This window comes from Pipistrellus hanaki (genome assembly GCF_964339955.1).
Source record: "Pipistrellus hanaki genome assembly, chromosome: 14".
Classification (NCBI taxonomy): Eukaryota; Metazoa; Chordata; class Mammalia; order Chiroptera; family Vespertilionidae; genus Pipistrellus; species Pipistrellus hanaki.
The window spans coordinates 50,214,671-50,240,171 of NC_140516.1; the positions used below are offsets into that span (position 1 = coordinate 50,214,671).

General features: G+C 61.6%; 1 protein-coding gene across 1 annotated transcript in view; it reads left to right on the forward strand.

Annotated features, from left to right (window-relative positions):
- Positions 1 to 436: 436 nt before the first annotated feature.
- Positions 437 to 25,501, forward strand: part of CFAP46 (cilia and flagella associated protein 46) — a gene marked incomplete at both ends in the record, with an annotated part of 51,324 nt that continues 26,259 nt past the window's right edge. The window contains 30 exons of the mRNA XM_084904397.1: positions 437 to 485; positions 766 to 890; positions 1,046 to 1,177; positions 1,856 to 1,920; positions 3,461 to 3,625; positions 3,987 to 4,110; positions 4,811 to 4,905; positions 5,511 to 5,621; positions 6,198 to 6,297; positions 6,617 to 6,715; positions 6,899 to 7,089; positions 7,518 to 7,746; positions 7,825 to 7,945; positions 8,472 to 8,595; positions 9,061 to 9,191; positions 10,133 to 10,257; positions 10,550 to 10,683; positions 12,021 to 12,233; positions 13,298 to 13,463; positions 14,278 to 14,424; positions 15,132 to 15,239; positions 15,845 to 16,011; positions 16,146 to 16,277; positions 16,609 to 16,771; positions 17,899 to 17,983; positions 19,252 to 19,390; positions 19,812 to 19,995; positions 21,114 to 21,273; positions 23,479 to 23,687; positions 25,134 to 25,271. Coding sequence (XP_084760523.1) covers positions 437 to 485; positions 766 to 890; positions 1,046 to 1,177; positions 1,856 to 1,920; positions 3,461 to 3,625; positions 3,987 to 4,110; positions 4,811 to 4,905; positions 5,511 to 5,621; positions 6,198 to 6,297; positions 6,617 to 6,715; positions 6,899 to 7,089; positions 7,518 to 7,746; positions 7,825 to 7,945; positions 8,472 to 8,595; positions 9,061 to 9,191; positions 10,133 to 10,257; positions 10,550 to 10,683; positions 12,021 to 12,233; positions 13,298 to 13,463; positions 14,278 to 14,424; positions 15,132 to 15,239; positions 15,845 to 16,011; positions 16,146 to 16,277; positions 16,609 to 16,771; positions 17,899 to 17,983; positions 19,252 to 19,390; positions 19,812 to 19,995; positions 21,114 to 21,273; positions 23,479 to 23,687; positions 25,134 to 25,271 — 4,131 coding nt within the window. The remainder of the gene's footprint in view (positions 486 to 765; positions 891 to 1,045; positions 1,178 to 1,855; positions 1,921 to 3,460; positions 3,626 to 3,986; positions 4,111 to 4,810; positions 4,906 to 5,510; positions 5,622 to 6,197; positions 6,298 to 6,616; positions 6,716 to 6,898; positions 7,090 to 7,517; positions 7,747 to 7,824; positions 7,946 to 8,471; positions 8,596 to 9,060; positions 9,192 to 10,132; positions 10,258 to 10,549; positions 10,684 to 12,020; positions 12,234 to 13,297; positions 13,464 to 14,277; positions 14,425 to 15,131; positions 15,240 to 15,844; positions 16,012 to 16,145; positions 16,278 to 16,608; positions 16,772 to 17,898; positions 17,984 to 19,251; positions 19,391 to 19,811; positions 19,996 to 21,113; positions 21,274 to 23,478; positions 23,688 to 25,133; positions 25,272 to 25,501) is intronic.

Below are 25,501 nucleotides of genomic sequence, written 5' to 3' on the forward strand. Positions count from 1 at the left end.
GGGGTCACCACCCTCTCTTTTATAGTCTCTGGGTTTTGTACCCTTCTCATTCCCAGTCCAAGAATTCTTAAAACCATCTGCTTTATTTGGGGAATTGTTGGCCTCATTTTATTCTCGATTTCACTTCTTGATACCTCTCGAGCTATTTTGGTGTCAGAGTGAGGTAGGGTTCTCCAGCCGCCTAGCTGTCACATGCCACTGTCTGTCCCTGTCTGATAAGCCGGGACAGCTTTTCCGAAGCTGTGTGTTTCCGGGGAGTTTTCAGCCCCGCTCTGCTCCCCGGAGGCCCTCACCCAGTCTGGGGAACGCATAGGGCAGACTAGGGGGAGTTCGCTTCCGGACAAGTGTGGCCCCGCTGCCGACCTGTAGGACCGGTCCGCGTCCCCTTGTCGCTAGGCAACCGCCAGCGGTTGCAAAGGATTGAGGCAGAGGCGCCATGGACCTGGTCATTACTGAGCAGCTGGCCCGCGCCGAGAGCCAGCAGGGTGGGCGGGACCCGGACTCCGAGGTCCTTCTGGACCCTGGGGACCCCCCGCCCCAATCCCTCCTTCCCGCTCCCCGGAGCGGAACCGGGAGGCCGGATTCTGGGCCTGAGGCTGCCCCGCCGGCCGCGGGGCGGGGCCGCGCGGAGGGGCCGCTGTCCCCGCAGGCGGCCCCGGGGGCAGGCGGGCTGCAGCCTGGCCCAGGCCCCCCGGGATCCCCTCCTCCCCGCCCCCCCGACGGCCCCCGGCTGCTCACCAGCCTCCCCCACGGCTGTCCTGACAGATGCCGCCTCCCTGAAGCGGGCGTACGAGCTGATCAAGTCCGCCAACCTGGGCAAGTCCGAGTTTGACCCCACCGAGAGCTTCAGCCCCGACCTGTTCGTGCTGTGCGCCGAGCAGGCCCTGAAGGTGGCCGTCCCGGGTTTCCGCCGGGAGCTGGGGCGGGGCGGGCACGGCGCCCCGGGGTGCCCGCGGGAGAGGCCGCCGGACCTGCCCCCCAGGGCGCCGCCAGCTCCGCCCGTGCGTCTGGGGAGGGGGCAGCGGCAGGCGGTGCTCTCTTGCAGATGGGGCAGCCGGAGGTGAGCGAGGACTGCATCCAGATGTACTTCAAGGCGAAGGGGCCGGTCACCCAGTTTCTGGGCCGAGCGCACCTGTGCAGGGCCCAGCTGTGTGCCCCCAAGTCCACCGAAAATCTGGTGAGAGCCGGTTCCCGGAGCTCATTTAAATATATATATATATTTTTATTGATTTCAGAGAGGAAGGGAGAGGAATAGAGAGATAGAAGCATTAATGATGAGAATCATGGATTGGCTGCCTCCTGCACGCCCCCTGGTGGCGGGGCGGAGGGTGGGAGATAGAGCTCCTGGCATGAGTCCTTGGCCTGAATCGAACCTGGGACCCTTTAGTCCTCAGGCCAATGCTCTATCCACAAAGCCAAACCAGCCAGGGCGCCCTGCGTTTCCCTTTAGTTCCTGTGGACCAGGAGGCTGGACATGGACAGTGTGTATTGCCAGTGAGATGAGGCGTCCGTCCTACTCTGCTTCCCCCAGGAGGTTGCCTTGATTCTCCTCAAAATTCCACAACTTGAGTCACAACAGTTAACATTTGACATGCCCTTCCAAAATTATGTCAGGCTACACAAACCTTAAAGTATTAAAAATATTTTTATTGAGAAAGGGAGGGGGATAGAATCATCAGCGATGAGGGAAAATCACTTATCGGCTGCCTCTTGCACACCCCCTACTGGGGATGTGCCCACAACCAAGGTACATGCCCTTGACCGGAATCGAACCTGGGACCTTTCAGTCTGCAGGCCGACGCTCTATCCACTGAGCCAAACCGGTTTCGGCTAATTGTGCAATTCTTTGTTTTAGGAGGAGTTTGAAAATTGTGTGACTCAGTACATGAAAGTGATCAACTTCGCCAAAGGAGAACCTAGGTGGGCCATGGTCCTGTCGCTCCCAACGGGACTGTGCGAAAGGTTTAGACCTTTCGCATCTACCAAGTGGTTCTCTCTGGTCCATGCACTGTGTGATTAGTGCACTTACAATGTCACCCACGTGTCTAAGGTAGCGCTAGGCTGAGGGCACAGTCCCTGTGGCTGCTTCCTCTGCTCTGGTCAGAGTGACTTGCATCAGCTTCCTCTGTGGGCCTCGTTTCACCAGTTCCCGGGCCTCTCGGGGGCTCAGCATCTCCGTTCCCTCCCTGCGCTGCCCCCATTGGCCTGTGTCCCCCCCGCCACCACCTGGGCCCAGGCCTCATGTCTGTGGAGGTGATTTGGCTGAGACTCCAACAGTTTTCTTCTTTAATTAATCCTTGCTGCATCAAAAACACTATGTGAGCTTGGACGCAACCTTTTTAGACAGGACACAACATTTTAAGGAGATTTCAGCTTAAATCCTGGGTTCACTCACTCACGGTCCCACTACCTGCCGTTGATGGCCTTCCCTGGCTGGCGCCTGTGATAGGAGCTGGAGATGCAGGGCCCAGCCCCAGACTCCCTCCCTGGGGACCTGCAGACAGGGAAGCCCAGTGGTCTCACGCCAGAGGTTCTAAGGACAGTGGGCATTTCAAGGGGACCATGCCCTGGGGCCAGGACACGGGAACGGTGAGCATTGTCAGGGAGGGGCCTGCTCACTGCTGCATGCCAGGGGTTTGGGGCTCTGAGTAAACCCACAAAGGAACCAGAAGCCCTGTCTTACTGCCAGCACCCCGAGTCCTTCTCCTTCCTGGGTAATAGTTTTAATTAGCATCACGCATGCATCTGAGGGCCAGTGGAGAAGACCTACAGACACCCGGGGTCCTACAAGGCAGAGTCCCCCCAACTTCATCCCCCCCCCCCAGAGGCCTGTATAAAAAGGGGCGAATCAGCCCCTGTGATTCTGAACTCAGCCCCTCAGGTGGCTCCCTGCAGCCCTCAGGAAGAAGCCCAGCTTCCCAGGGGTGCCCTGACCCCCCCCCCCACTTTCCTGTGTGCACACACAGCCTGCTCCCCGAAGGCTCCGCTCCCCCTCCTCTACCTGCCAGTCCTCTTTTCCTGCACTGCTCTCCTGGCTGATTTCCTGGCCACCTTTTGGGTCTCAGCAGGATGCCACCTCCAGGAAGCCTTCCTTGATTCTCTCTGCTCTTGCCTGTTCTTGTCTATTCCGTGGGAGCCAGTGGAGGCCTTGCTCAGTGGTATATTTCATGGGAAGCTGGGTACTTTGTGGAGTGACTGAATGAGAGAGGTGTGGTCCAGTCTGGCATCGGGAGCCTGTGGCTGGGCGATTGTGGCCGGAGCTGAGCTGCTGTCTGAGCAGGGCACCAGGCTGCCCCTGGAAGGGCCGTGCATGTTTGTTCATGCAGTGTGGGCCGTGTGTCTCAGAGGGGACTGCTGCCATCTGCTGGGGACAGAGGGCTTCAGCTTTCTTTCTAGAAGAGGGCTGGGGACAGGCTCTGCTTCCCACCTCACCTCCGACTTCTTCCGTCTTGTGCCGCAGGTATTACTTCTTGGTCTATAACGCCTCGGTCCTCTACTGGCAAATGGTGAGGCCCTTTCTCAAGCCCGGGTATTACCAGTTCCTGATCCCCAGCCTCTCCCAGATCGTGAGCGTGTTAAACCAGACCGAGGAGGAGGACAAGGACTGGCAGGCGGAGCTGATGCTGTGAGTGGAGGCGGGCCAGGGCCGGCGATCACCCCCAGGGCGATCACCTCTGTAGCGAGCGTCCTGCTCTGTGTGACGTGTCTGAAGATGGTTCTAACTGTGGATGACATCACATGGGTGTTACAACAGTCTGTGTGCTTTTACTCAGAACACAGGCAATGTGAGCCTGTCCCATAGTTCCATCCCCTTCCCCATCCCCATCCCCATCCCTGCGAAGCCGGACGGTGGCTTGGGGTAAGGAGCTGGCCCGCCCCGTGTCTGTGAAACATGAAAATAACACAAGCACAACAGCTTTATTAGACATTTGCGACAGAAAGTGGTTTCCCCAGCGTTTCCTGTCCGCTGTTTCTGTGTCACCCAGGGAGCTTCTCGAGTGCTGCCTGCAGGCTGGAAGGAGAGAGGAGGCCGAGAAGTTCTGCGCCACGGCCGCGCCCTTCATAAAGGAGCATGCGCTGCACCGGTACCAGCAGCTGTTCTCTGTGATGGTGAGTCGCGGGTTAACGGGGAGACAAAGAAGTGATTTTGCTCAGCGCCTTCAGTTTGCTTTGAAAACTGTATCAAACCAGCTGGCAGGTCCAGCCGCCGAGGGACACAGCGCACGCAGACACACACACCACCAACCACAGCCGTCCCTCACCGCGACCCCGAGTCTTTCCTCTGTCTCGGCATTGACCTATATTTATTTATTTATTTTAAAATATATTTTTATTGGTTTCTTACAGAGAGGAAGGGAGAGGGATAGAGAGTAAGAAACATCAATGAGAGAGAGAGAGTCATCGATCAGCTGCCTCTTGCATGCCCCCTACTGGGGATGTGCCCGCAACCAAGGTACATGCCCTTGACCGGAATCGAACCCAGGACCCTTCAGTCCGCAGGCTGACGCTCTATCCACTGAGCCACACCGGTTTCGGCATGGCATTGACCTTTAAAGACAGTTGCAAATCTGGAAAGTGATGACCAGAGCAATGTGTATGAAGAGCACTCATAACCTATTACAGGTTGTGTTGGAAATCAAGTTAGAGGTGAAAAGCGAAGTGCCAACCATAATTAATGAAAAGATACTTGTTCGTTGCAGGCAGATGCAAACGAAGGAATGCTTGCGAAGGAATAGCTAACCGCGGTTTTTGATCCCTACCTGATCCTTCACTGAGACCTGGATCGATTCCCCTTTCCGCTTTACAACAGGTGCGCCACGAACTGATGGACGAGACTCATTTAGAGGAAGAAACGAAAAGCTCCGCCAGCCTGGCCATCATCTTCCACATCAACCTGCTGACACAGTGAGTGTTCACGGAGGGAGGACAGGCGTGGGATTGCCCGGGGCCTCCTCTCTGCAGGCCTGTGGGGGGAGCTGCAGGACAGCCGTGAAGAAGGGGGGCTTCTACCCCAGGGGGGGCTGGAGCCTGGCCAGGAGACTCGGCAAAGCCAGGGGAGCGGGTAAGACCCTGCTGGGGCAGCCAGAGGGCCCAGGGAGAGGAGTGGTACCCAGGCACAGACCTGCTGCTGCGGAGGGGGGAGCGGGGGCGAGATGCCAGCGCAGGGGAGAGGCCAGGGCAGCGAGGAGGCCTGGGTCCCGGGGCAGCCAGTGCGAAGGCGTGGCATCCCGCAGGGCGGGCTGTGTGGTGCGGCTGGCCCGGTGGAGGGGCTGGCACACAGTGCCCGGGATGTTTTAGCTTTCGGTGATGTAGGAAGAGAGCCGGGCCTGGGGGTGGGGGCGCGTGAGGCGCCTGAAAAGTCGACCAGGAGCTGAGGAGAGAAAGGAGGTGGCTTCGTTCCAGGCCTCTGTTCGGGGGGAGAGACAGGTTCGGGGACTCGGAGTGTTTTGGTAGGATGGTCTGAATCAGCCCACCGGGAGCTGGGTTGTTTGTGTTTGGATTAACTCCAGGAAACTGGATAAAAATGAATTACCCGAAGATGCCAACAACATTCTGAAGAGGACCTACAGGCAGTTAGTCGCCTATAACCACCAGAGCCCGCCTTCGCCGGAGGAGGAAAAGTAAGAGTTTATGCGCCAGTTCCCCCGCTGCTCGTGGCGGAGCGAGATCTGGCGAGGGCGGGAGGAAGGGAACGAATGATTCAGGAAGCACCGCAGCTTCCACCGCTCCCGCCACGTGTCCGCCACACGTAGCGTCCTACCGTCAGGTAGGTTAGTCCTCTGGCTTTGTCCTTTCTCAGAGTTGCTCAGGCCATCATAGGTCCTTGGCATTGCCATGTAAATTTTATTGTATTTTAAAGATGGTTTTAAAATGTATTGATTTTGGAGAGAGGGAGGGAGAGAGATAGAGATAGAGATAGAAATAGAGAGATAGAGAGAGAGAGGGAGAGAGAAGCATCGCTTGTTCTTTGGCTCACCTGTGCATTCATGGGTTGACTCTTGTATGTACGGTGGCCCAGGGATCAAACCCTCAACCTTGGCGCATCAGGATGATGCTCGGAGCAGCCGAGCTGCAGGCCAGGCTACCTGCTCTCCTCTTACTTCCTGCCTCGGTGCCTGCGGACGGGACGCCTGAGCGGCCGGAGGGGCGACTTCCCGGCACCGGCTGAGGCGTTGCTGCTCTGCGTTTGTCCCCAGACTCGCGTTGCTTTTTGACTTAGCTCGTCTTTCTCTGACCTTGAAGTGCGAGGACATCGCCGCCAGCTGCCTCTCAGACCTGCAGGACATTGGCAGCAAAGTAAGCGTCCAGTGACGGGGGGTGTGGGCACTGCCCCCTGGGATCGGACGGGAAGTGGGGGGGGAGGGGGAGGTTTGGGAGCCCAGGAGTCTCCCTCCGTCTTTGTTGTGGGCAGCTCAGAAGGTACAATTCTTTTTAGCCTTTTCACTTAAATCTTTGTATCTTTTATAAACGTTAAACATTTTAAAATATATCCTTGTGCTATGATTTTTATCTGCTGATTTTCTACCGAGTACATGGAGTTGATTAAAATTGTCGTTGAAGTTCACGAGTGTGTATGATCGCCTTCCTGAAAAACCTCCCTGTTTGCGTTCGGCAGGACCCTGGGAAGCTGATCGAGGTTGAATGCTTGGAGTATGAATTAGAAGCTTTAAGACTCGAAAGTCAGATTAAAATCTACGTTCGCGTGGCTGTGGAGGTAAACCCTGCCCGCCCGCTGTGAGAGCCCGGTTTGTGCCACGTTTGAGGGCGCCGGGGACATGGCAGAGACCTCACCCCGACCCTCAGACTTCCCCGGGGCCCGCCCAGGGTCCACCCGAGGCAGGTGACCCACCAGCACCCGTCCTCCAGGCTCCCAACCTGGTCGCTGCCCTTTGTGCAGACGCAGCTGACGATCATACAGAGGCTGGACATCGCACTGCAGCGAGCCATCCGCCTGGGCAGCCCCCAGGTCATCCACGTGGTGTGCACCGCCCAGTGGAACCTGTGCCTCCCGCTGCTGCAGCACAACCTGCGGCACCACCTGCGCAAGCCGCTCACCAACATCGCCGAGATCCTGGAGAAGGTGGACAGGTAGCTCGCGCGCCTGTGTCCGGGCCGTCCCCTCCGAGCGGGGAGACACGCGGGCGGGCAAGAGCGAGGCCGGAGTTCCTCCACAACAGGAGTGAGGGTGAAATCCAGCTCATTCTCCCCCGAGAGCCGCCAGCAGGGGGCGGCACCCGTCCTCAAGGAGGGCTGCAGAGGCTGTGGGAGGGATGAGGCAGCAGTTCGTCAGGAGCAGGGTCAGGCTGCCCTCAATACCTTTTCGCATCCACCAAGGCTCAGCCTGCAGGGCTCAGACCCCCTGTGGCTGGCAGGGACCTCCTCTCTCTGTGCCAGTCCTCGAGGCGAGGCGGGTGGCACCTGCGGGATGTGGAGGCCCCCTGCGCGGTGCCTCCGAGGCCCTCGCAGGCGGCCGGCGTGCCCCGCACCCCGTGACGCCGCCCGTGCTTGCTCTCCAGCCTCATGGTCCTGCTCCGCTGCCAAGTACACATGGAGATGGCGCGCATCGAGGAGGACGAGGACCGCCTGGAGCCCGCCCTGGAGCACCTGCAGAAGGCCATGGGGCTGGACAGCCAGGGCCTCTACCAGGAGAAGCTCAAGATGGCCTTCAACCGGCTGCGCCTCTGCTCCATGCTCTACCAGTCCCCCGAGCGCGCCGAGGACAAGGCCATCATGGCCATCGAGCAGGTGCGGCGCGGGCCCCCCGGGGCCTCTCGGAGCCCGAGAGCGCCCGGGAGAGACCGGAACCCTCTCCCCCGTGTCCAGGCGAAGAAGGCCATGCCCAAGGACAGCGTCCGGAAGAAGCGGGCCCTCCTGGTGAACGCCGGCCTGGCCCTGGCCCCCGACACCTTCCAGATCGTGCTCGACAGCGAGAACGAGACCAAAGGTGGGTGCTGCCTCCGAGCCCGAGCTCCTCCTGGGCCCTGGCCCGGGGGGGGGGGGGCACCGTGCCCTCTGCCCACAGGCCCTCACATTGAACTCTCAGAGCGCGTGCTTATGTGCCAGGAGGGGCAGCCTCCAGCGCCAAGCTGCTCAGACACCTGGCGTTGGGTGTGGGGATGGCAGGCACTGGGCAGGCACCGGCATGAGGGAGAGCCAACTGGGGCCTGGGTGGCATTGCCACGGGACAGAATAGGGCAGGGTTACCAGGATGAGCCTGCAACAGGCTGTGCCCAGCGGCCTGGCACCTCCCCCCCTCATCCCCCTCACAGGCACCGTTAGCTCGACCTGACTCCCATCAAAAGGCCGGAAATGTCCCAGGAGGGTCTCTCTGCGCTCTGTCCGAGCCCAGAGCCTGGGGATACTGTGACTGTGGCTGCATAGGTCATCCTGTGAGCGGAGGTGCAGTCCCTCCACGTCACGTGACCCCCTGCATGAGGTCAGCCTTGTCTGCCTCTGGTTTCCGCCCTCAGTTTCCACTGGGAGGAACAGGGGCCGGTTCACCGCCCTCTACGCCAAGGCGCGGCACCACATCATCAGCGTGGAGAAAGTGGCCGGCCACCTGCGGCGCCTGGGGAACGAGAATGAGAAGGAGAGGTGCGTGGGGACCCCGAGGAGGACAGGCTCACGGCAGCCAGGCCCCGAGCCACGGGGTGGCTGTCACTGGAGAGCAACCAACCGTCTGTGACGGCTGAGCTGACCGCGGCCCCGGTCCCACATGGAGGAGGAAGCCACGGCTGGGGGCCTGGCAGGGAGCCACCCCATTGCCCCCAAGGCCAAGCATGTTAAATAGATGACGGGGGTGTGGCTGCCCTGACAGTAGGCTCGGGCACCCCCTACCCTCTCACCCCAGCCCCCCGCGACAGCCCCACCCTGCCAGACCACCCTGTTGCCTCAAGCCCCCCGGCTGTGAGCATTGATTGTCTCACGTTGCTTTTTTGCAACCTTGAAACTGCGGACCCACCAGCTCCTTCTTCTCAGGGGCAGTCACTCTAGTGGTTTCTGCTTCTGCCAGCCGCAGCCAAGTTCACGTCTCCCTTCGTTTGGGCCTTTGGTGAGCAGGGTGCTGATCTGGGCAGAGCTGGCCAAGGTTGCCCGAAAGCAAGGCGTGTGGGATGTCTGCCGGACAGCCAGCCGCTTCTGCCTCCTGTACGACAGCGTCAAGGTGAAGAAGATGGCGCGGGCAAAGAAAGGTAGGCCAACCCGCCGTCAGCACCCGGCTCTCCGCCAGGCTGGGAGCCCAGCAGCGGCCGCCAGGCCCGGGAAGAGGCCGGAGCTGGTCCTGCCGTGAGGGGAAGGGTTGGTGTGCAAGGACTGGAGTCCAGTGGGCCTTCAAGTGCAAACAGGATTTTACAGATGTTTGCAGCTGGCTGCGGACACTGCTCATGATGGGGAGACAGTGATGTCAGGGTCATCCCGGGCGAGGGAGTGGTCATGTGGTCACTCCTCGAGAATGGGACGGTGAGAGGGCGGTGATCACAGGGCCACCCCGAGAGTGGGACGGTGAGAGGGCGGTGATCACAGGGCCACCCCGAGAGTGGGACGGTGAGAGGGTGGTGATCACAGGGCCATTATTGCTGACAAGGCTCCTCCTCTGTGCTTCTGGCTTCCTGTCCGATCATCTTATTTGACATCCACAGTCACTTTAGGGCCGTTAGGGGGTGAGAAAAGGGAAGGGACCTGTTGTGCGTGAGAGACCCAATGTGGGCCGAGTGCTGAGTGCCGAGGCTGACGGCGTGGCCGAGGCCGAGTGTGGAAGCTCCGTGCAGGCGTGCTTCCCGGGAGCGTGGCGGGCAGCGGGGTCCGGGAGTGAGTCCAGGTGCAGGTCCCGGGGTGTGTGTGTGTGTGTGTGTGTGTTTCTGGGCAGCTGAGACACAGGGACCTGTGAGAGGTGAGAGGCAGCCCCGGAGGCAGGCTGGCAGGCTTGGCGGGATACCTGCATGAGCAAAACCAAGAACATGCAGCCTGTAGGGTCAGCTAGAGATGGGGGCACCATTGCCGCCCCTGGGGACGTTCCCTCCACCCCCTCCTGGGCACAGAGCCCACCCCTCAGAGCCCCGCCCACCCCAGAGCCGGGAGGGGCGGGTCCTGCCTGTGGCCCCTGGCCGCGCCTGAAGCGCTGCTGTCCCCCCAGTAAAGAAGAAGCGGGGTGGGGACGACCCGCCGGACACCAAGGCCCAGGACCACATCCAGCTCCAGCGGCCGGGGTCCCCCAGCCTGCTGCGGAAGTTCGCGGAGGTGGGGTTCATCAGCGCCGAGGTATGTCCTGTGCGCAGGTCCCCTCCAGCATCCGCTCAGTCCTCCGTGGTGGCACTGCCCTCGGCCTTGACCCCACCTCCTGCTGGGGTGGCAGAGGTGTCATGTGTCCCCACCCCTGCTCCCTAAATGAGACCGTGTATAGGGAGTCACCTGGGTTCTGGGGTTTTCTGGGAGAAACACCGAAGTCTAAATGTGACATGCTTGCCATACATTTTCCCTCGAAGTAGTTTCTGAGTTGTGCCTGGCACGGGGCGTGGCTCCGTGACCTCTCCGCCACGCCGTTCCCACGCAGGCCACGGTGCACCTGCTCCAGGCAGAGGGTGTGGCGCTCAATGACCACCCCAAGCCCCCCGAGAACTTGAGCCAGCACCCCATGGGCTACGTGGCCGAGTCCCCCGAGGAAAACTCAGAGTGGAACACGTACAGGTAGGTGCCGCGTGACCGACGGGGTCCCCGTGTCCTCTGCGCCCGGGGCACCGTCTGTCCATGGAGCCCGGGCTTTGTGGCCGCCGGCGGAGGCGTGGAGCAGAGGGCGGGGCTGTGTCCGACCAGCAGCGTGGCTGGTGTCCTGCGTGAGGACAGCCCCAGGCCTGGCGTGCAGGGGTTCGGGCTTGTGTTCATCCCGACCTTCCCGCTGTGAGAGTGAGAAGGTGGGGAAGAGCGAGGGGCACTCTGTGACTGGCTCAGAGGAAAAGGTGTGGGGCCACACCTCACGGCCCCCTGTGGATGACACAGCGTTTCCCGTGGAACGTCCAGGAGAGTCGCCCGCGGGAGATGCCTCGAGCAGGGCACGCGGAAAGCGGGGCTGTGTTAACAATGACACTCGGAGCTGTTTTTGAATCTAATAGTATTTTTTAACGTGAGGGACTGGGTGTAGACTCACGTCCCGGGAGCTGTGCCGTCCGTCACTGATCTTACCCTCATACCCAGGGGGGAGAAGGCCTGCTCTCTCTTCCCGGTGTGCAGGTGGCGGCTCGCTCTCCCAGCCGCCTCGGGCCTGCCTCCCGGGTGTGCGTGCCCCGGGGCCCCCAGCCGCCGGCTCCTGGAAGGGAGCATGCGCCACTTTGTGCGGGTAGTCTGACTTGATGGAAGGTCCCCTGTCCCTGTCGGCTTCAGAGCTGCCACCAGGCGGGGCTGCCACGCCTGTCTGGGGCCCAGGCCCAGGCGTTTCCATTTGCAGGAGGGTCAGCAGACCCGGGGCCAGGCCACATCGGACCCAGGGCCTGGTTTTGGACAGCCCGGGAGCTGAGTGGTGTTGCCATTTAAGAACCTGTGGAATAACACAGAGGCAGACATGCAAGAGAGGCGACCTGGAGCCCCAGAGCCTGGTCACAAACCTTTCACAGAAGGGTTTCCACGCCCAGACCCAGGTGGACAGTGGTCACTCGCCCGCGGTGCTGAGTGGACCTGGCCGCTGTGAGGAGAGGGCCGGAGTGTGAGGGGCGGCCATGGGGAGGGCAGGCAGCGGGTGGCCCTGGGCAGGACTTTGCCCTCAGGCGGGGAGGCTGGGACTTTGTAGACCCGGTACCGAGCGAGAGGCTCCGATTTGTGTGCGTGCTCGGGGGATGTCCCAGGTGGAGAAGGGGGACTGGGCAGGTCCAGGGTCCTTCAGGAGAGAGCGTGGCAGGCACCCCCCTGCAGGGGCACCTCTCTGACCCCGCTCCACAGCCGGGCAGGGCCCTGGGCCGACGTCACGCGGGCTGTGTGCTGCCCGCCGGGGAAGGTCTTGCTTCAGAGGCGAGCGTGGCGAGTGGGTCCCGCAGGAGCTGGATCGAGGGCCTGTCGCAGTACGCCATGAACTGCTGGCTGCGGTCCGCGGAGATCGGGCAGGAGATCCAGGAAGCCTGGGTCGTGCACAACGCGATGGTGTACATGCTGAACCACAACTACCACCTCATCATGGCCGGCCGGCAGAAGGAGCTGGTGGACGCCTTGGACCACCTCCTGACCATCGTCAAAGTCGTCGGCCACAACGGGTGGGTCCTGGCCCTAGGGCTTTGGGGTCGGGCTGGTGTCCCCCTTCTTTAGTGCTGCCACGGGGAGGGCTGCTCAAGCAACCCCAGGGTCCCCCTTCACTAGCTGTGCATCCCTGAGCCAAACACCGCCTCTCGGAGCAGAGTGTGGGGGTCCAGGAGGCTCCCAGGAGCCTGCATGCTGGCCGGGCCTGGCCTGGGAGCCCAGACTCTTTCTTTCTTTCTTTTTAAAAAAAATATATTTTATTGATTTTTTTTTACAGAGAAGAAGGGAGAGGGATAGAGAGCTAGAAACATCGACCAGCTGCCTCCTGCACACCCCCTATTGGGGATGTGGCCGCAACCAATTTACATGCCCTTGACCGGAATCGAACCTGGGACCTTTCAGTCAGCAGGCTGACGCTCTACCACTGAGCCAAACCGGTTAGGGCCCCAGCCTGTTTCTGATGCTAAAGTAGAAATTCAGGAAGGAATGGGTCAGAATGCGGCCGCGTACGGTTGTGATGTGTTTTTAGTTATGAATAATAAAGAGAATGGGCCGTGAAATGAGGAGGTGCCCTGCGGTCTCCCTTTGCCTGTGGGTGTGAGGCCGGCTCGGCCTCTGACGTGGCACCTGCGGGGCCTGGAGCCTGGGCCGCCTCGTGGCCGCCGGGCTGGGTGTTTCTGTCTCAGACGAAGGTCCAAGTCCTCGGTTCTGAGCACACGGAGACCACCTGTGGCCATTATAAACGCGTTAGTGCCACCTCGTTTCTGGTTCGGTGCCAGCCCATTTGCTCTGGTGACCGATGGAAACTCTGACCACTTACCCTGGCCCTTTCTGTCCAGCCCACGTGGCCCAGGGCCGCCTTCCGCTGCAAAGGCACCTGTGTCAGGGAACAGCGTCACCATAGCAGGTCACCACAGGCTGCCTCCCTCGAGGCCCGAGATGGGCTCCCTGAGCAGGTGCCGGATGGTGCCGGCCACTTTCTGTTCAATCCCAGAAGCCGGGGCCCCGCAGGCACAGCGGTCGGGACTCAGGGACTCACACCTTGAGGCTGTGCTTCATCCGCTGACACCTTGTGTTCCAGCGACCCCACCACGCTGGCGATGCTCTGCAACGCTTTGGCTCGAGGCCTAATTATCACCTGGGTCCCAACCCAGGTGCCGGAAAAATCTAGAAAGGTCATTCGACCAAACCCGATGCACACACCGCTGGACCAGGGAGCCATCTCTGAAATCAAGACGGCGGTGGAGGTATAGCCGGCTGTGTGAGCAAGCAGGAGGCGGGGTTCGTGGGGGGCCCCTCACCGCAGTCCGGGTCCCGGGGTGAGGACAGGGAGCAGTGGGGGTGAAACTGTCAGCCTGTCCATCCCTGGGAAAGGGGCGTTGAGCGAGGACGGGAAAACAGGCTTTTCTCTGGAAACGAGGAAGCAGCGCGGCCGTCCCCAGGCCCAGGGCTGCCTGTGCTGGCCTTTCCAGCACAGATGGCAACAGGGTGCGAAGCCAGGAGGGTGCAGAGCAGCAGGACCACGTCCACAGACCACGTGCGTGGCCAGAGGCTGTGAACAAGCGGGAGCACTTGTCCCGTGAGGGTTGCCTCCCGATCAGCGTGCACCCGATTGCAGGAGCCCACGAGGAGGAGGGAGGCGCGGTCTTGATGGATGTGGAAAAGTGTTGGCGAGTCCGTCGCCCGCTCCTAGCTCAGAGGATCTCAGCGCGCTCCTTAGTGAGCTTCAGGGAGGCGGCAGGACCTGCAGCTGCCCCGAGGGGCGAGGAGGCGGGGATCCCGCAGGTGCCCTCGGAGAGAGAGGCATGAGGAGCCACCGTGCCGCCCCCGCCCCGTGGCTGCCCCGGGGCGTGCCAGAGGGATGAGGGAGCGGAAGGACGAGTCTCACACTGAGATCTCGGCTCCCGGCTGCTCTGGACGGGCCCAGGCTTGGCAGGCGTTTAAGCCTCGGTTGCCGTCTGCACCAAGAGCCGGGCCCGCGTACGGTTAACGATGTGGGTCTTGGCTCAGGTTTCTCCATGTAGAGTCCCGGTTTGATGGACTCGCACACCTTCATTCCAGGTGTGCGAGTTTGCCCTGAACCTGAGCAACGGGACGGTGCCCGAGGAGGTGGTGCCCATCGAGGCCCGGCAGCAGCTCATCGCCGCCTGGGTGAAGGCCAAGCAGCTGCTGCAGCAGCAGATCGGGACGAAGCTGGGCCCGGAGGAGGTGCGCTGCGGGCGCTGCCTCCCCGTCTCCCTCCCCGGGGCCTCGCCCGCCTGGAGGGCGGCGCACAGCGGGCCGCGCCCTCCTGTCCAGTCACTGCCCAGGCCGTGGCGTCTCCCCTTCCCCCAGCCCACTGGTCCCGCTCCCAAATGTCCACCGAGCCACTGGGCCTCTAGGGCGCTCTCCACCCTCAGCGGCGCTCACCGTGGCCTTATTCGGAGGTGCATTCCGGCCACAGGGGGCCTGCTCTGGCAAGATATCAGGGCAGCCTGGGCTGTGAGCACAGGCTGTGGGCGTGGGGGCTGGGGGAGCAAGTGGGGATGGGAGCGGAGATGGATGTGTGGCTGCAGGGGGAGCCTCCCAGGGGTACTGCCGGGAGCCAGCGGGCACGGGACAGGTGGAGAGGGAGACCGGAGAGGCAGTGAGGGTGGGCATCTGAGCGGCCAGGATCGAGCGCCGATGGGAGGGGGACGGAAGGAAGGCCTTTCCCGCTCTGCTGGCGGCCTGCCCTCCACCTGCAGCCCCTCAGCCCAGCCGTCTGACCGCTCTGCGTCACCTCCTGCCTCCCGAGGGCGTGGGAAGGCCACCGGGAGACAAACTTTTATACAGATGGCTCTGATTGCTGCCGCGGAGCTGGCATTTCACAGGGTATGTCCCCGACCCTCTCCGGGCCCCCTGGACGCACGGACACCCCATGCTTCCTTCCGCAGGGCACCAACGAGGACATCAACTCTGTGACCAGAATCCTGGTCGCCCTGGAGATGTATTCCTGCAACGGGCTGGGCCTCATGGACTTCACCGTGACCCCCTTGTCTCAAGTAGGTGCCACCTCCTTCCTCAGGCATCACCTCCCCCAGGTGTCACGTGCCCCCGAGGCCCAGGTGGTCACCACCAGGTGTCCTGTTGGCACGCCAGACAGAATCCCCCCACCTGAGGCCACGTGTTCAAATCCTGCTGCCCAGAGGCAGAGCCGGGGTCCGAGGGCCTTGCCGAGTGTGGCCAGCCCTGGAACCTGGCCTGCCTGAGTGACCACACTCTCACCAGCGCCTGTGGTCCCCCTCAGGGTGCCTGAGTTCAGTGTCACTTGGCACCTTCCCCCTGAGGTTCCCCTGTGGCTCCATGTGGAGCAGGGTGCTCCTGGGGATACTGAGGCAGCGTGGACACCGGGGCAACTGCTCCCCAACAGGTGACCCTGAGCCCGAGCCGGGGCCTAAGTTCACGGCTAGTGATGCGGTAACTCGGCCTCGGAGGTGTTTGCGTGGGATGGCCCTTTACCCACCGGGTCTCTGGAATCACACCCCTCCGTAAGCCACAGCGAGGGGCCGGGTTCCAGCAGATGAAGCGGCCCCCAGCTGACAGCACCCACCACGGTGGGCGGAGGGGTCACCCCGCACAGAATGCCCTCCCCCCGCCCTTCGCACAGCTGCTGAAGATGGTCTCCGAGTGCAACTGGACGGACCCCCTGGTCCAGCTGCAGACGCTGGCCCGCCTGAGCCACTTCGCCTACACAGCCCACGACCACGAGGTCACCCTGGCGTGCACGCAGAAGGTCATCCAGATGGGCGTTAAGTACCTGAGGATGTCCAGTCCGTGAGTAGCCTCCCTGGCGCCTGACTCCCGGTGGGTGACCCCGGGATGTGCCATCTCCCGGGCTCACTCACCTTCTGGTACCCCTCCCCTCCCCCCCGCTGCCCTCCTGTGTGCTAAGGCGTCTCCGTCTGCAGGGCCCAGGCTCAGCTGATGGCAGAAATGCTGAGCGCCAGCGCCTGCATCCGGGGCCGGAGCATCATGGAGAACCTGAAGGGGCGGAAGCAGCTGCGCCTGGCAGCCAGCAAGGCCTTCACGGAGAGCGTGAGGTGCGCCGCTGCTCTGCGGCTGAGCGGATTGCGTGTGTGGTGGGACTGGGTGCGTGTTGTGTATGGGAGATACATGGCAGCTGCAGTGCCTGAAACTAGGAGCATGACACGCAGTGGGGACTGTCACAGGCTGCCGGCCCTCCCTCACAGACCCCGTGGCCAGGCAGGGGCTATGGCGCAGGAGAGACACAGCCGGGACCCCCAGGGCCATGTCCTGCAGACGTGAGCACAGGCTCCAGGCAGGCACCGGCCTCGCCCTGCCCCTGAGGCCCCAGGGGCTTCCGGTGGGGGCCTGCGTGTCTGCAGCTCGCTGGTCAGGCCCCCCTTCCAGGTTCGCGGGCACCGCGCAGAACAGTGCCCTGGTGATGCTGGCCGCGCGGCACTACTGGAACACCCAGCTCCCGCTCCTGACCTCCGCGGCCAACAGGAAGAAGGCCAGGCACACCATCCAGGGCATCGTCAACATCATCAACAAGACGGAGGCCAAAAGCCAGGTGCCCCGGGCCGGCTGGCTCCTCCCCCAGGGGAGGGGGTGGGGCTCCCAAGGAAAGGCAGACCCTGGAGCTGCTCACGTGGGGGTGGCCCTGTCTGAGCTCAAGGCTTAGTTCTGACTTCCCTCCCCACCGCCCTTCTGCACCCTCCCTCCCTCCCAGAGACCTGGCCCTTCCCTGGAAAGCTCTCATATTTGTAAGAATATTGGTCTATAATTTTCTTGTGATTCCTTTATCTTGGTTTCCTCTCAAAATAATCCCAGCCCCATAGGATGGATGCATCAGGAAGTGTTTCCTCCTTTTCATTTTTTTCGAGTTGAGGAGGATTGAAGCCAAGTATTTAAATGTTTGGTGGGATTCACCTCTGGATCCATTCGGTCCAGGACTTGCTTTATTGGGAGGCTTCTGGATACTGGTTCAGTCCCTGCGTGTTAGAAGTCTGTGGAGATTTCCTATTTCTTTTTAGCTTAGGTTAGCTTAGGTGACTTATGTGCTCCTGGGGCTCTTCCATGTCTCCTAGGCTGTCTAATTCGTTGGCGTACAATTGGCCGTCGGACTCTCTGTCATAATCCGTTCCGTCCCTCTGGGCTTGATAGGAATGTCTGATTTTAAGTGTTTGTGCCTTTTCTTTTTTTTCCATGTCAGTCTAGCTAAGAGTTTGTCAATTTCGTTAATCTTTCAGAGAGCCAACTTTTGGTTTCATTCGTTCTCTGTTTTTCTATTCTGCGTTATCTTGATCTCTGCTCTCATCGTTATTATTTCCTTCTCACTGCTATTTTGGGTTTAGTTTGCTCTTTTTCTAGTTCTCTGGGGCCTAAGGGACTAGTGTAGACATGTGGAGCGTTTGTGCGCCTCACTGTTTTTCCCTCACGTGCTTCGATCCCCCGGATTTAAAGTGACAGGGGTGACTTGGATGCCCTGTCGCTGAGGAAGCTGTGGACCGGGGAGGCCTGCGTGTCACCCACGCGGCTGACCTTGTGCTGGACAGCCTTTCTCATGGGAGGAAAGTGACTCAGTGTCTTAGAAATTTAGCTGCAATTTCTGTCCTTCGATGCGGAGGCAGACGAAGCACAAAGGGGTGAAGGAATAAGCGACAGCTTTCGAGGGCATGATTGTCGGTTCTGCCTCAGGAGAGACAGGAAGTGCAGCTCCTGCACCAGTGGCCGACGGCGGACCTGCAGAGCGGAGGCACCTCCCAGGGCTCCTTCCTCCCAGGTGTGCCGCCGCGGCCGCCCCACGCGGGATGGGGCGGGATGGGACGGGACGGGAGACGCCGCGCCTGAGTCCCCAGCCCTTCTGTGAGGCCGGCGTGACCGTGGCGGGAACCGCAGGCGGCGCCTGCCAGCCGCCAGGCTGTGACGGGCACTGCCAGTGCCTTCCATGAACGGCCTCGCGAGGTCCCGAGTCCATAGGGAACCGAGGCCTGATGGTCCCCTTGTCTGGGGCTCGGTCCATACAGGCCGCCCAGGCCGCCTGGACATCTAGCCTCTGGGTTGTTCTGATGGGTGAATCATATTCAACTTCCTAAAAAAATACCGATCTTAGAACAATGAAAACCAAAACTAGAGTCCACATTTAAAGGAAGAAGTGATATCTGCTAATTCACCATCCCTGTTAGTGTAAGAGTCCTCGTGTGTGCTCAGGATGTGAGTTAGAGACACACACGTGACTTACACAGAATGTGACCGCAGGCAGTTAAGCACTAAGTCAGTCTAAACCCGGACAGTTACATGGCTGGCGGTGCTGCCGAGAGAGATGCCGGTGGCAGCCCTCGGGGCGGCGAGCAGCATCACGCAGGAGCCCCGGTGGAGAGCCAGCCCGCGTGGCCCGTCCCGGCCACAGTGCTCCGGGCGCTGAAAAACGTCACACAGGTTAAATGGACTCGCAGTTTTAAAATTCAAATTCCAGCAAAAAACAGAAAGTGGAATGGAGCAAAGCAAGAGATTTTTGTGGGAATATTATTTCCTAAACGTTAAAGTGGTCAAAGAGGCACAATTTCAAATACACGAAAATTTAAATAATGAGAATAAAGAAAATGCATAACATGAAATGGTCAGCACTGAGGAGACGTGCGCTGGGTTGGGCAGCTGAGCAAGGAGCTCCCATAACAGAAGTGGTGGTGGGTGGGCTGGGGGAGAGTCTGCTGTGCTCAGCCCTAAAGGAGGCCCCATCTGCCCCGTGGCCCCCAGGGGAGGCCCCATCTGCCCTGTGGCCCCCAGGGGAGGCCCCATCTGTCCCGTGGCCCCCAGGGGAGGCCCCATCTGCCCCGTGGCCCCCAGGGGAGGCCCCATCTGTCCCGTGGCCCCCAGGGGAGGCCCCATCTGCCCTGTGGCCCCCAGGGGAGGCCCCATCTGCCCCGTGGCCCCCAGGGGAGGCCCCATCTGCCCCGTGGCCCCCAGGGGAGGCCCCATCTGTCCCGTGGCCCCCAGGGGAGGCCCCTGTCCCAGCCCTGGCCCCTGCAGCCCGGAGCCCTGTCCCCGCAGAGGCCGATGACGATCTGTCCCTGCGGGCCGCGCTCTACGGGATGCTGTTCCACTGCTACGCCGACAACGAAGACTGGGAGGGCGGCCTGAAGGTGCTGGACGAGGCCGTGCAGATGCTGCCGCGGACGGCGCACCGCCTGTGAGTGCCCCCACCTCCCACCGCGACCCGACCCCCTGTATCTGGAAGGACATAGCAGATACCCTTCCAGGGGAGGCCCATCTGTCCTGAGGCCCCCAGGGGAGGCCCCCCCTGCGGCCCGGTGCCTTCACAGCCCACCCCTCAGGGCCTCCCCCACTCGCCCTTTCTGACGACTTTTCTCCACCAAGAGCCCAACACCGGAAGGGTAGGGATTTAGGACATAACGTCCACACGAAAGTAATAAATTTAAAAAATAAATTAAAAAAATAGACCACAGCACAAAAGCCCAGGTAACTCAGGCACCGTTTTTCTTTATCTTTGTAAGTGGGGAAATGGACCAATACTTCCGGGTTGGGAGAATTATACAGTTAAGTTTTTGTCCTTGGACTCCAGAAATAATTGCTCTTTCACGTCCCTTTAGCTTGATATTCAAGCACATGGTCATCGTGAAGGCCAAACTCGGCCAGAACTTCACCATGGAAATCCAGAAGTTCAAAGACGAGAGCGAGGATTATCTGGCTCACATGTGGCACCGCCTGGCCTTGAACTCCAAGAACCTCTACGGGGAGCTGACCTGCTACGAGAACGCAATCCAGGCCCTGCAGGTGTGGCCCCGGTCAGCCCTGGAGGTGATGGGGGGATGGAGGGAGGAGTGACAGCGGTTCTTCACTCACACGTCCAAGGCAGCAGACGGTTCTGTCTCTCCTCGCCCTTTCCAGGGTGTAGGAGCTCGTGTCCCAGCCCGTGTCCCGGGGGCATCTGGCTGTCTGCCCCACTGAGGACTTCCTTCCTTTGGCTGCCAAGCCCCCTCCCTACTGCTCCTGTGTCTGGGACCTCCTTCCCTGCCCCCCTCCACCTCCCTACCCAGGGCCCTTCCTACCCAGAGTCCCCACACCTGGTGACCTCAATCAGTGGCCTGGGCTAACGGCCGCCTCTGTGCTGATTCTGCTGATAGACTTCCCTCCACTCTGACCTTGAATGTCCTGCTGCCCCTCCACTCTTCCTTCCATCTCACCTGCATTAGCCCAGCATTCCCCAACCCCCTGCAGCTCCACACCTTCCTCCCCCCTGCCTTCCCGACCTACAAAACCCACCACAGCCCCTCCACCTGTGAGCTGTGGGAGGAAGCGTGTGGGGGTGAGGGCGCTGGATAAGTGGGAGGCCGAGCGCCACCTGCTGGCTGGCGCCTTCATTCTGTTGTGCAGCAGTTTCTGGCCATTTGTGCACGGCCCGACCCTGGGGCTGCATGCTGGGAAGGGCACCTTCTCTGGCCTCCAAAGCCCGGTTAACCACAGAAGCACGCCGATAAAGCCTCACAGGCACATTTCAGTCCGCGCCGGAGGAGGCAGGCTGGGAGAGGGATGCCAGGGGCTAGTCGAGGCCAGCATGGCGGGCAACCTGCTCCGGGCAGGCGGGGCACGCAGGGGCGGGGGCACTGGGCTGGGCTGTGGGTGTCCTCAGGGATCAGGGGCCTGCGGGGGCTTTGCCAGGCTCTAGTCTCCCTTCTTGTTGCACATGGACACCGTCCCTTGGCCCCTGGGCGGCCATGGTGAGCCTGGACGGCCGGATGAGTCTCACTGGGATGACTACAGGGTGAGAACGAACCATTTGCTTCTAGAAAGTGAAGCACCAAACTGCTGGTGTCCCAGACTGTGGCTGGGTGCCGTCTCCGGGTGCCGAGTGGGGGCGCAGCGCCCCACCCCTTTTCTGTTTAACCCCGAAGAAGCCGGAGAGCGCGTGGCACAAAGTGGACCTCATCATAGAGTTCAGCGAGTGGCTGTACTACCAGCAGTTCCCCATCGAGGACGTGATCTTCCACCTGAACTGGGCCATCGACATCCTGCTGGGCATGAAGCCTGCCCGGGACACACCTGAGCCCCCAGGTGAGGCGACGTGGCCGGGGACGGCTCCCAGGCACACTGTCCCGTCCGCTGTCCCTCCCGCCGTCCCTCCCGCTGTCCCGTCCGCTGTCCCTCCCGCTGTCCCTCCCGCTGTCCCTCCCCCTGTCCCTCCCTCTGTCCCTCCCTCTGTCCCTCCCGCCGTCCCTCCCGCCGTCCCTCCCGCGGTCCCTCCCTCTGTCCCTCCCGCTGTCCCTCCCGCTGTCCCTTCCGCTGTCCCTCCCGCTGTCCCTCCCGCTGTCCCTCCCGCTGTCCACCCCGCTGTCCCTCCCTCTGTCCCTCCCGCTGTCCCTCCCGCTGTCCCTCCCGCTGTCCCTCCCGCTGTCCCTCCCTCTGTCCCTCCCGCGGTCCCTCCCTCTGTCCCTCCCGCTGTCCCTCCCGCTGTTCCTTCCGCTGTCCCTCCCACTGTCCCTCCCGCTGTCCCTCCCGCCGTCCCTCCCGCTGTCCACCCCGCTGTCCCTCCCTCTGTCCCTTCCGCTGTCCCTCCCTCTGTCCCTTCCGCTGTCCCTCCCGCTGTTCCTCCCGCTGTCCCTCCCGCTGTCCCTCCCTCTGTCCCTTCTGCTGTCCCTCCTTCTGTCCCTCCTTCTGTCCCTCCCGCTGAACCTCCCGCTGTCCCGTCCACCGTCCCTCCCGCCGTCCCTCCCGCCGTCCCTCCCGCTGTCCCTCCCGCTGTCCCGTCCGCTGTCCCTCCCCCTGTCCCTCCCGCTGTCCCTCCCACTATCTCCTCTGGTGCAGAGAGCGGGCCTTCGGGGGTAAAGGGGAGCCAGCCCCAGGCCACCCCAAGGCTGCTTGGCCACGACAGTGTGTGGAGGCCACAGAGGGTGGCTTGGGGTCAGAGGTGGGGTTTGCTGAGCAGGGTGCTGATGGTGGGAAGCTGGACAGCCTCACTGTCGCCACAACCCTGGCGGGGGGCGGGCGCTCCACGTGGCAGATCTGGGGGAGGCCAGGCCTGCCCGGGACCCGTCCTGGAGGGAGCAGCGTTTCGGAGAGACCAGTCCCCTTCCTGTGGGAGAGGCCTCTTCGGGCTGTGTGGGGAACTGAGGGTGGCCCCAAGCACAGGAGCCTGCTCTGTGGGGAGCATGCCGTGTGCCAGGGGCCCGTGGGCTGGAGAGAGGAGATGGGGCTCCTGCAGCCTCACCGGGGCCGCCCACCCACAGGCCCCGCGTTTCCAGAGGCTCTGGCAGGTAGGGCCTCCTTCTCCGCATCCCTCCCCCCCTACCTCCTGTGCCCCCCTCCCCCCCGCCTAGGCTGGTCCTGAGCCCCTGCTGTCAGCAAGGCTGAGGGCCATCTGAGGACCCAGGGCCTGGGGCAGGTGAGCAGTGGCTACCGGGGCCACAGGCCACCTGCAGGGGGACAGTGGCCACGCCCAGCAGACACAGCGTGGAGGCGAGAGCGGCCGGGTGCTGCTGGGCTCTGGCTCTGGGTCCTGCTCCATCAAGAGTGCTCTGACTCCACAAAGGGGAACGGCCCCCACAGACAGGCCGCAGGATGCCGCCCGGGCCGGGCTGCAGCACTGGAGCGGCCTCCATCCTGGCCTGCAGATTCGGGGGCCCTGGAAAAGGGCGCCCCCTGTCTGCACTAGAAGCACGTGGACTCGTCCCCTGGACGCCGAGCCGCCGTCAGGGCAAGCTCAGACCAACCAGGGTGACCCGCGGAGGGACGGTTCCCTCGCTCCCAACCCCAAAAGTGACTCCAGGGCCGCAGAGGCCAGCAGCGACCCCCTGCCCTGGGCCTGGGACCGCTGTCTCCTCGCAGCCTGGCCATGGCCGCGGAAGTCAGGCCTGCCGGCTCCCTTCGGGGGAGAGGCCCTGGCCCTGCATGCTGGGCACGCCTTCTGCTGTCTGTTTGTCTGTCTGTTTTTCATCCTCACCTGAGGATATTTCCCCATTGATTTTTAGAGAGAGTGGAAGAGAGAGGAAAGACAGAAACGTCGATGGGAGAGAAACCCACTGATGGGTTGCCTCCTGCATGAGCCCCGATCAGGGCCTGGGCCAGGGAGGAGCCTGCAGCCTGACCAGAGTAGAACCCGGGACCCTTCGGCCCGCAGGCTGACACTCTATCCTCGGAGCCAAACCGGCCAGTGCTGGGCGCTCCTGGAAAAGGACTCCGCCCTCTGACCCCGGGGGCCTGGGGGCAGGGCGGCGAGGGCGTGGCCACGGCTGCGGACGGTCTGGGCGCCCTCTCTTCCAGGAGAGTCTTCGGTCGTGCAGGTGCCCCCGGAGAGGCTGGAGTCTGAGACCGTGGGGATGGTTTCCATGGAGAAGCTGCAGAACGTGAGGCAGCTGGAGGCGCTGGCCCGCGCCCACATCCTGCTGGCCCTGATGTCCACCCCGAGTGCCGCCGCCGGCTACCAGGACTACTGCCTCATGGCCTATGCCTTCCTCCGGCACATCTGGCAGGTGGGCGGGCCGCGGGGCCGGCACCGCTCCTCCGGGGACCAGGCTGGTGCTCAGTTTTGCTGCTTCCAAAGATTCTCTAAAGCCCGGGATGTGCCTTAGCTGGTTTGGCTCAGTGGATAGAGCGTTGGCCTGCGGACTGCAGGGTCCCCGGTTCAGTTCCAGCCAGGGACATATGCCCAGGCTTCAATCCCCACTGGGGTGTGTGCAGGAGGCAGCCAATCAATGATTCTCTCTCATCATTGATGTTTCTGTCTCTCTCCTCCTCTCCTAAAATCAATGAAGTTATCTATATACACTGAGTGGCCAGATTATGATGACCTCTGAACCCGTAATAATCTGGCCACTCAGTGTATATCCAATATAATAAAAGGCTACTATGCAAATTATTTCCTCAACCAGGAGTTCGACCAGCAGGCAGGCCACCAATTGCTCATGTCCCTGCCCCCTGGCCAGGCTGGCCAGACCCCACCCATGCACAAATTCATGCACCAGGCCTCATACACACACACACACACACACACACACACACACATTGAGTGGCCAAATTATTATGCATTCAGAGATCATAGTAAGCTGGCCACTCAGTGTATATAATAGAGAAATATGCTAATTAACCGGGATGCCGTAACTGGTGGACAGGACAGGAGGAGGTTGCACACACGGCCGGGGCTGCTTCAAAGGCCGAGAGGGAGGCAGGGCCAGACTGGGTGGGCAGTGCCACATGACTTTTGAATCGCGCGGTGGGCTCCTAGTGTGTGTGTGTGTGTGTGTGTGTGTGTGTGTGATTTTTTTTAAAGACCAAGATGTGCGCAGCGTGTCTCCCTGAAGCCCTGTCCCTGTCCACTTCACTCCGCTGTGCTGCATCCTCCAGTCGGCCCCTCTCTGAAACCCCTCCCTGCCAGGGTCACCCACACTGCTGTGGGCAGTGGGCAGTCGGTCGAAACCTGTTTGGTTCAGACCATCAGCAGCCTCTGCTGCTGGGCTTCCAGAAACTTCTCCCTCCCCATGCACCCCGTCCCCCCACCCCTGTACACCCCCTTCCCGGCAGCTCCGGGTGGCCTTGTGTTGTTGGGGACCTCCTGGGGCAGGGCCCCTGGCAGGCAGCTCTGACCAGACAGGCCTTGTTTCCGAGGGCAATGTGCCCAGGCCCCGTCCTGCCCCTTGGCTGCAAGAAGAACGGGAAGCACTCCCCGCCCCGCCCCGCCCAGGATTCTGTGAGACCCTTTGGGGGACCCTGGTGTGGTTCATGGACAGGGATCGCCCTCACCCCGTGTCCCTGCTGGCCCTGAGGGGAAGTCCCACGTGCCCAGGAGGCCCCGAGTGTCCCGCCCGGCTCACCGGCCGGGCCATGGCAGGCTGGCCCGCCCCTGGGATCTGAGTGTCCGGGAGGAAGGTGAGAACCGGTGTCTGTTCTTAATGCTGCCGATTTTTATTTCATTTCCCCAGATTTCTTTGTTAGCAGCAAAAAAGTCATTCTCAGAAAGTAAAGTCCCTGCAACAGCCAGTTCCAATTTGTTGCTGTCTAAGAAGGAGAGGGAGAGGGCCAAGGACAGGGACAGAGAGAAGAGCAAAGACGTCAGGCAGGTAACGCTTTTCTCAGAGGTGCAGGCGGCACAGCGGGGGCCAGCCCCGGGCCGACACTGCATGGGAGGTGGGATGTGGGGTGTCTGGCTTCTCCCTGGCGTTTATCCCACGCCAGAGCAGTCTCAGATCAAAGGCCCTGCAAGGTGACCCCCAGGCACCTCTGGGTCCTGGTTGTGGGTGGGAGGGGCAGTGAGTTTCCCATCACAGGGGGCTGTCCCACCCCCCCCACC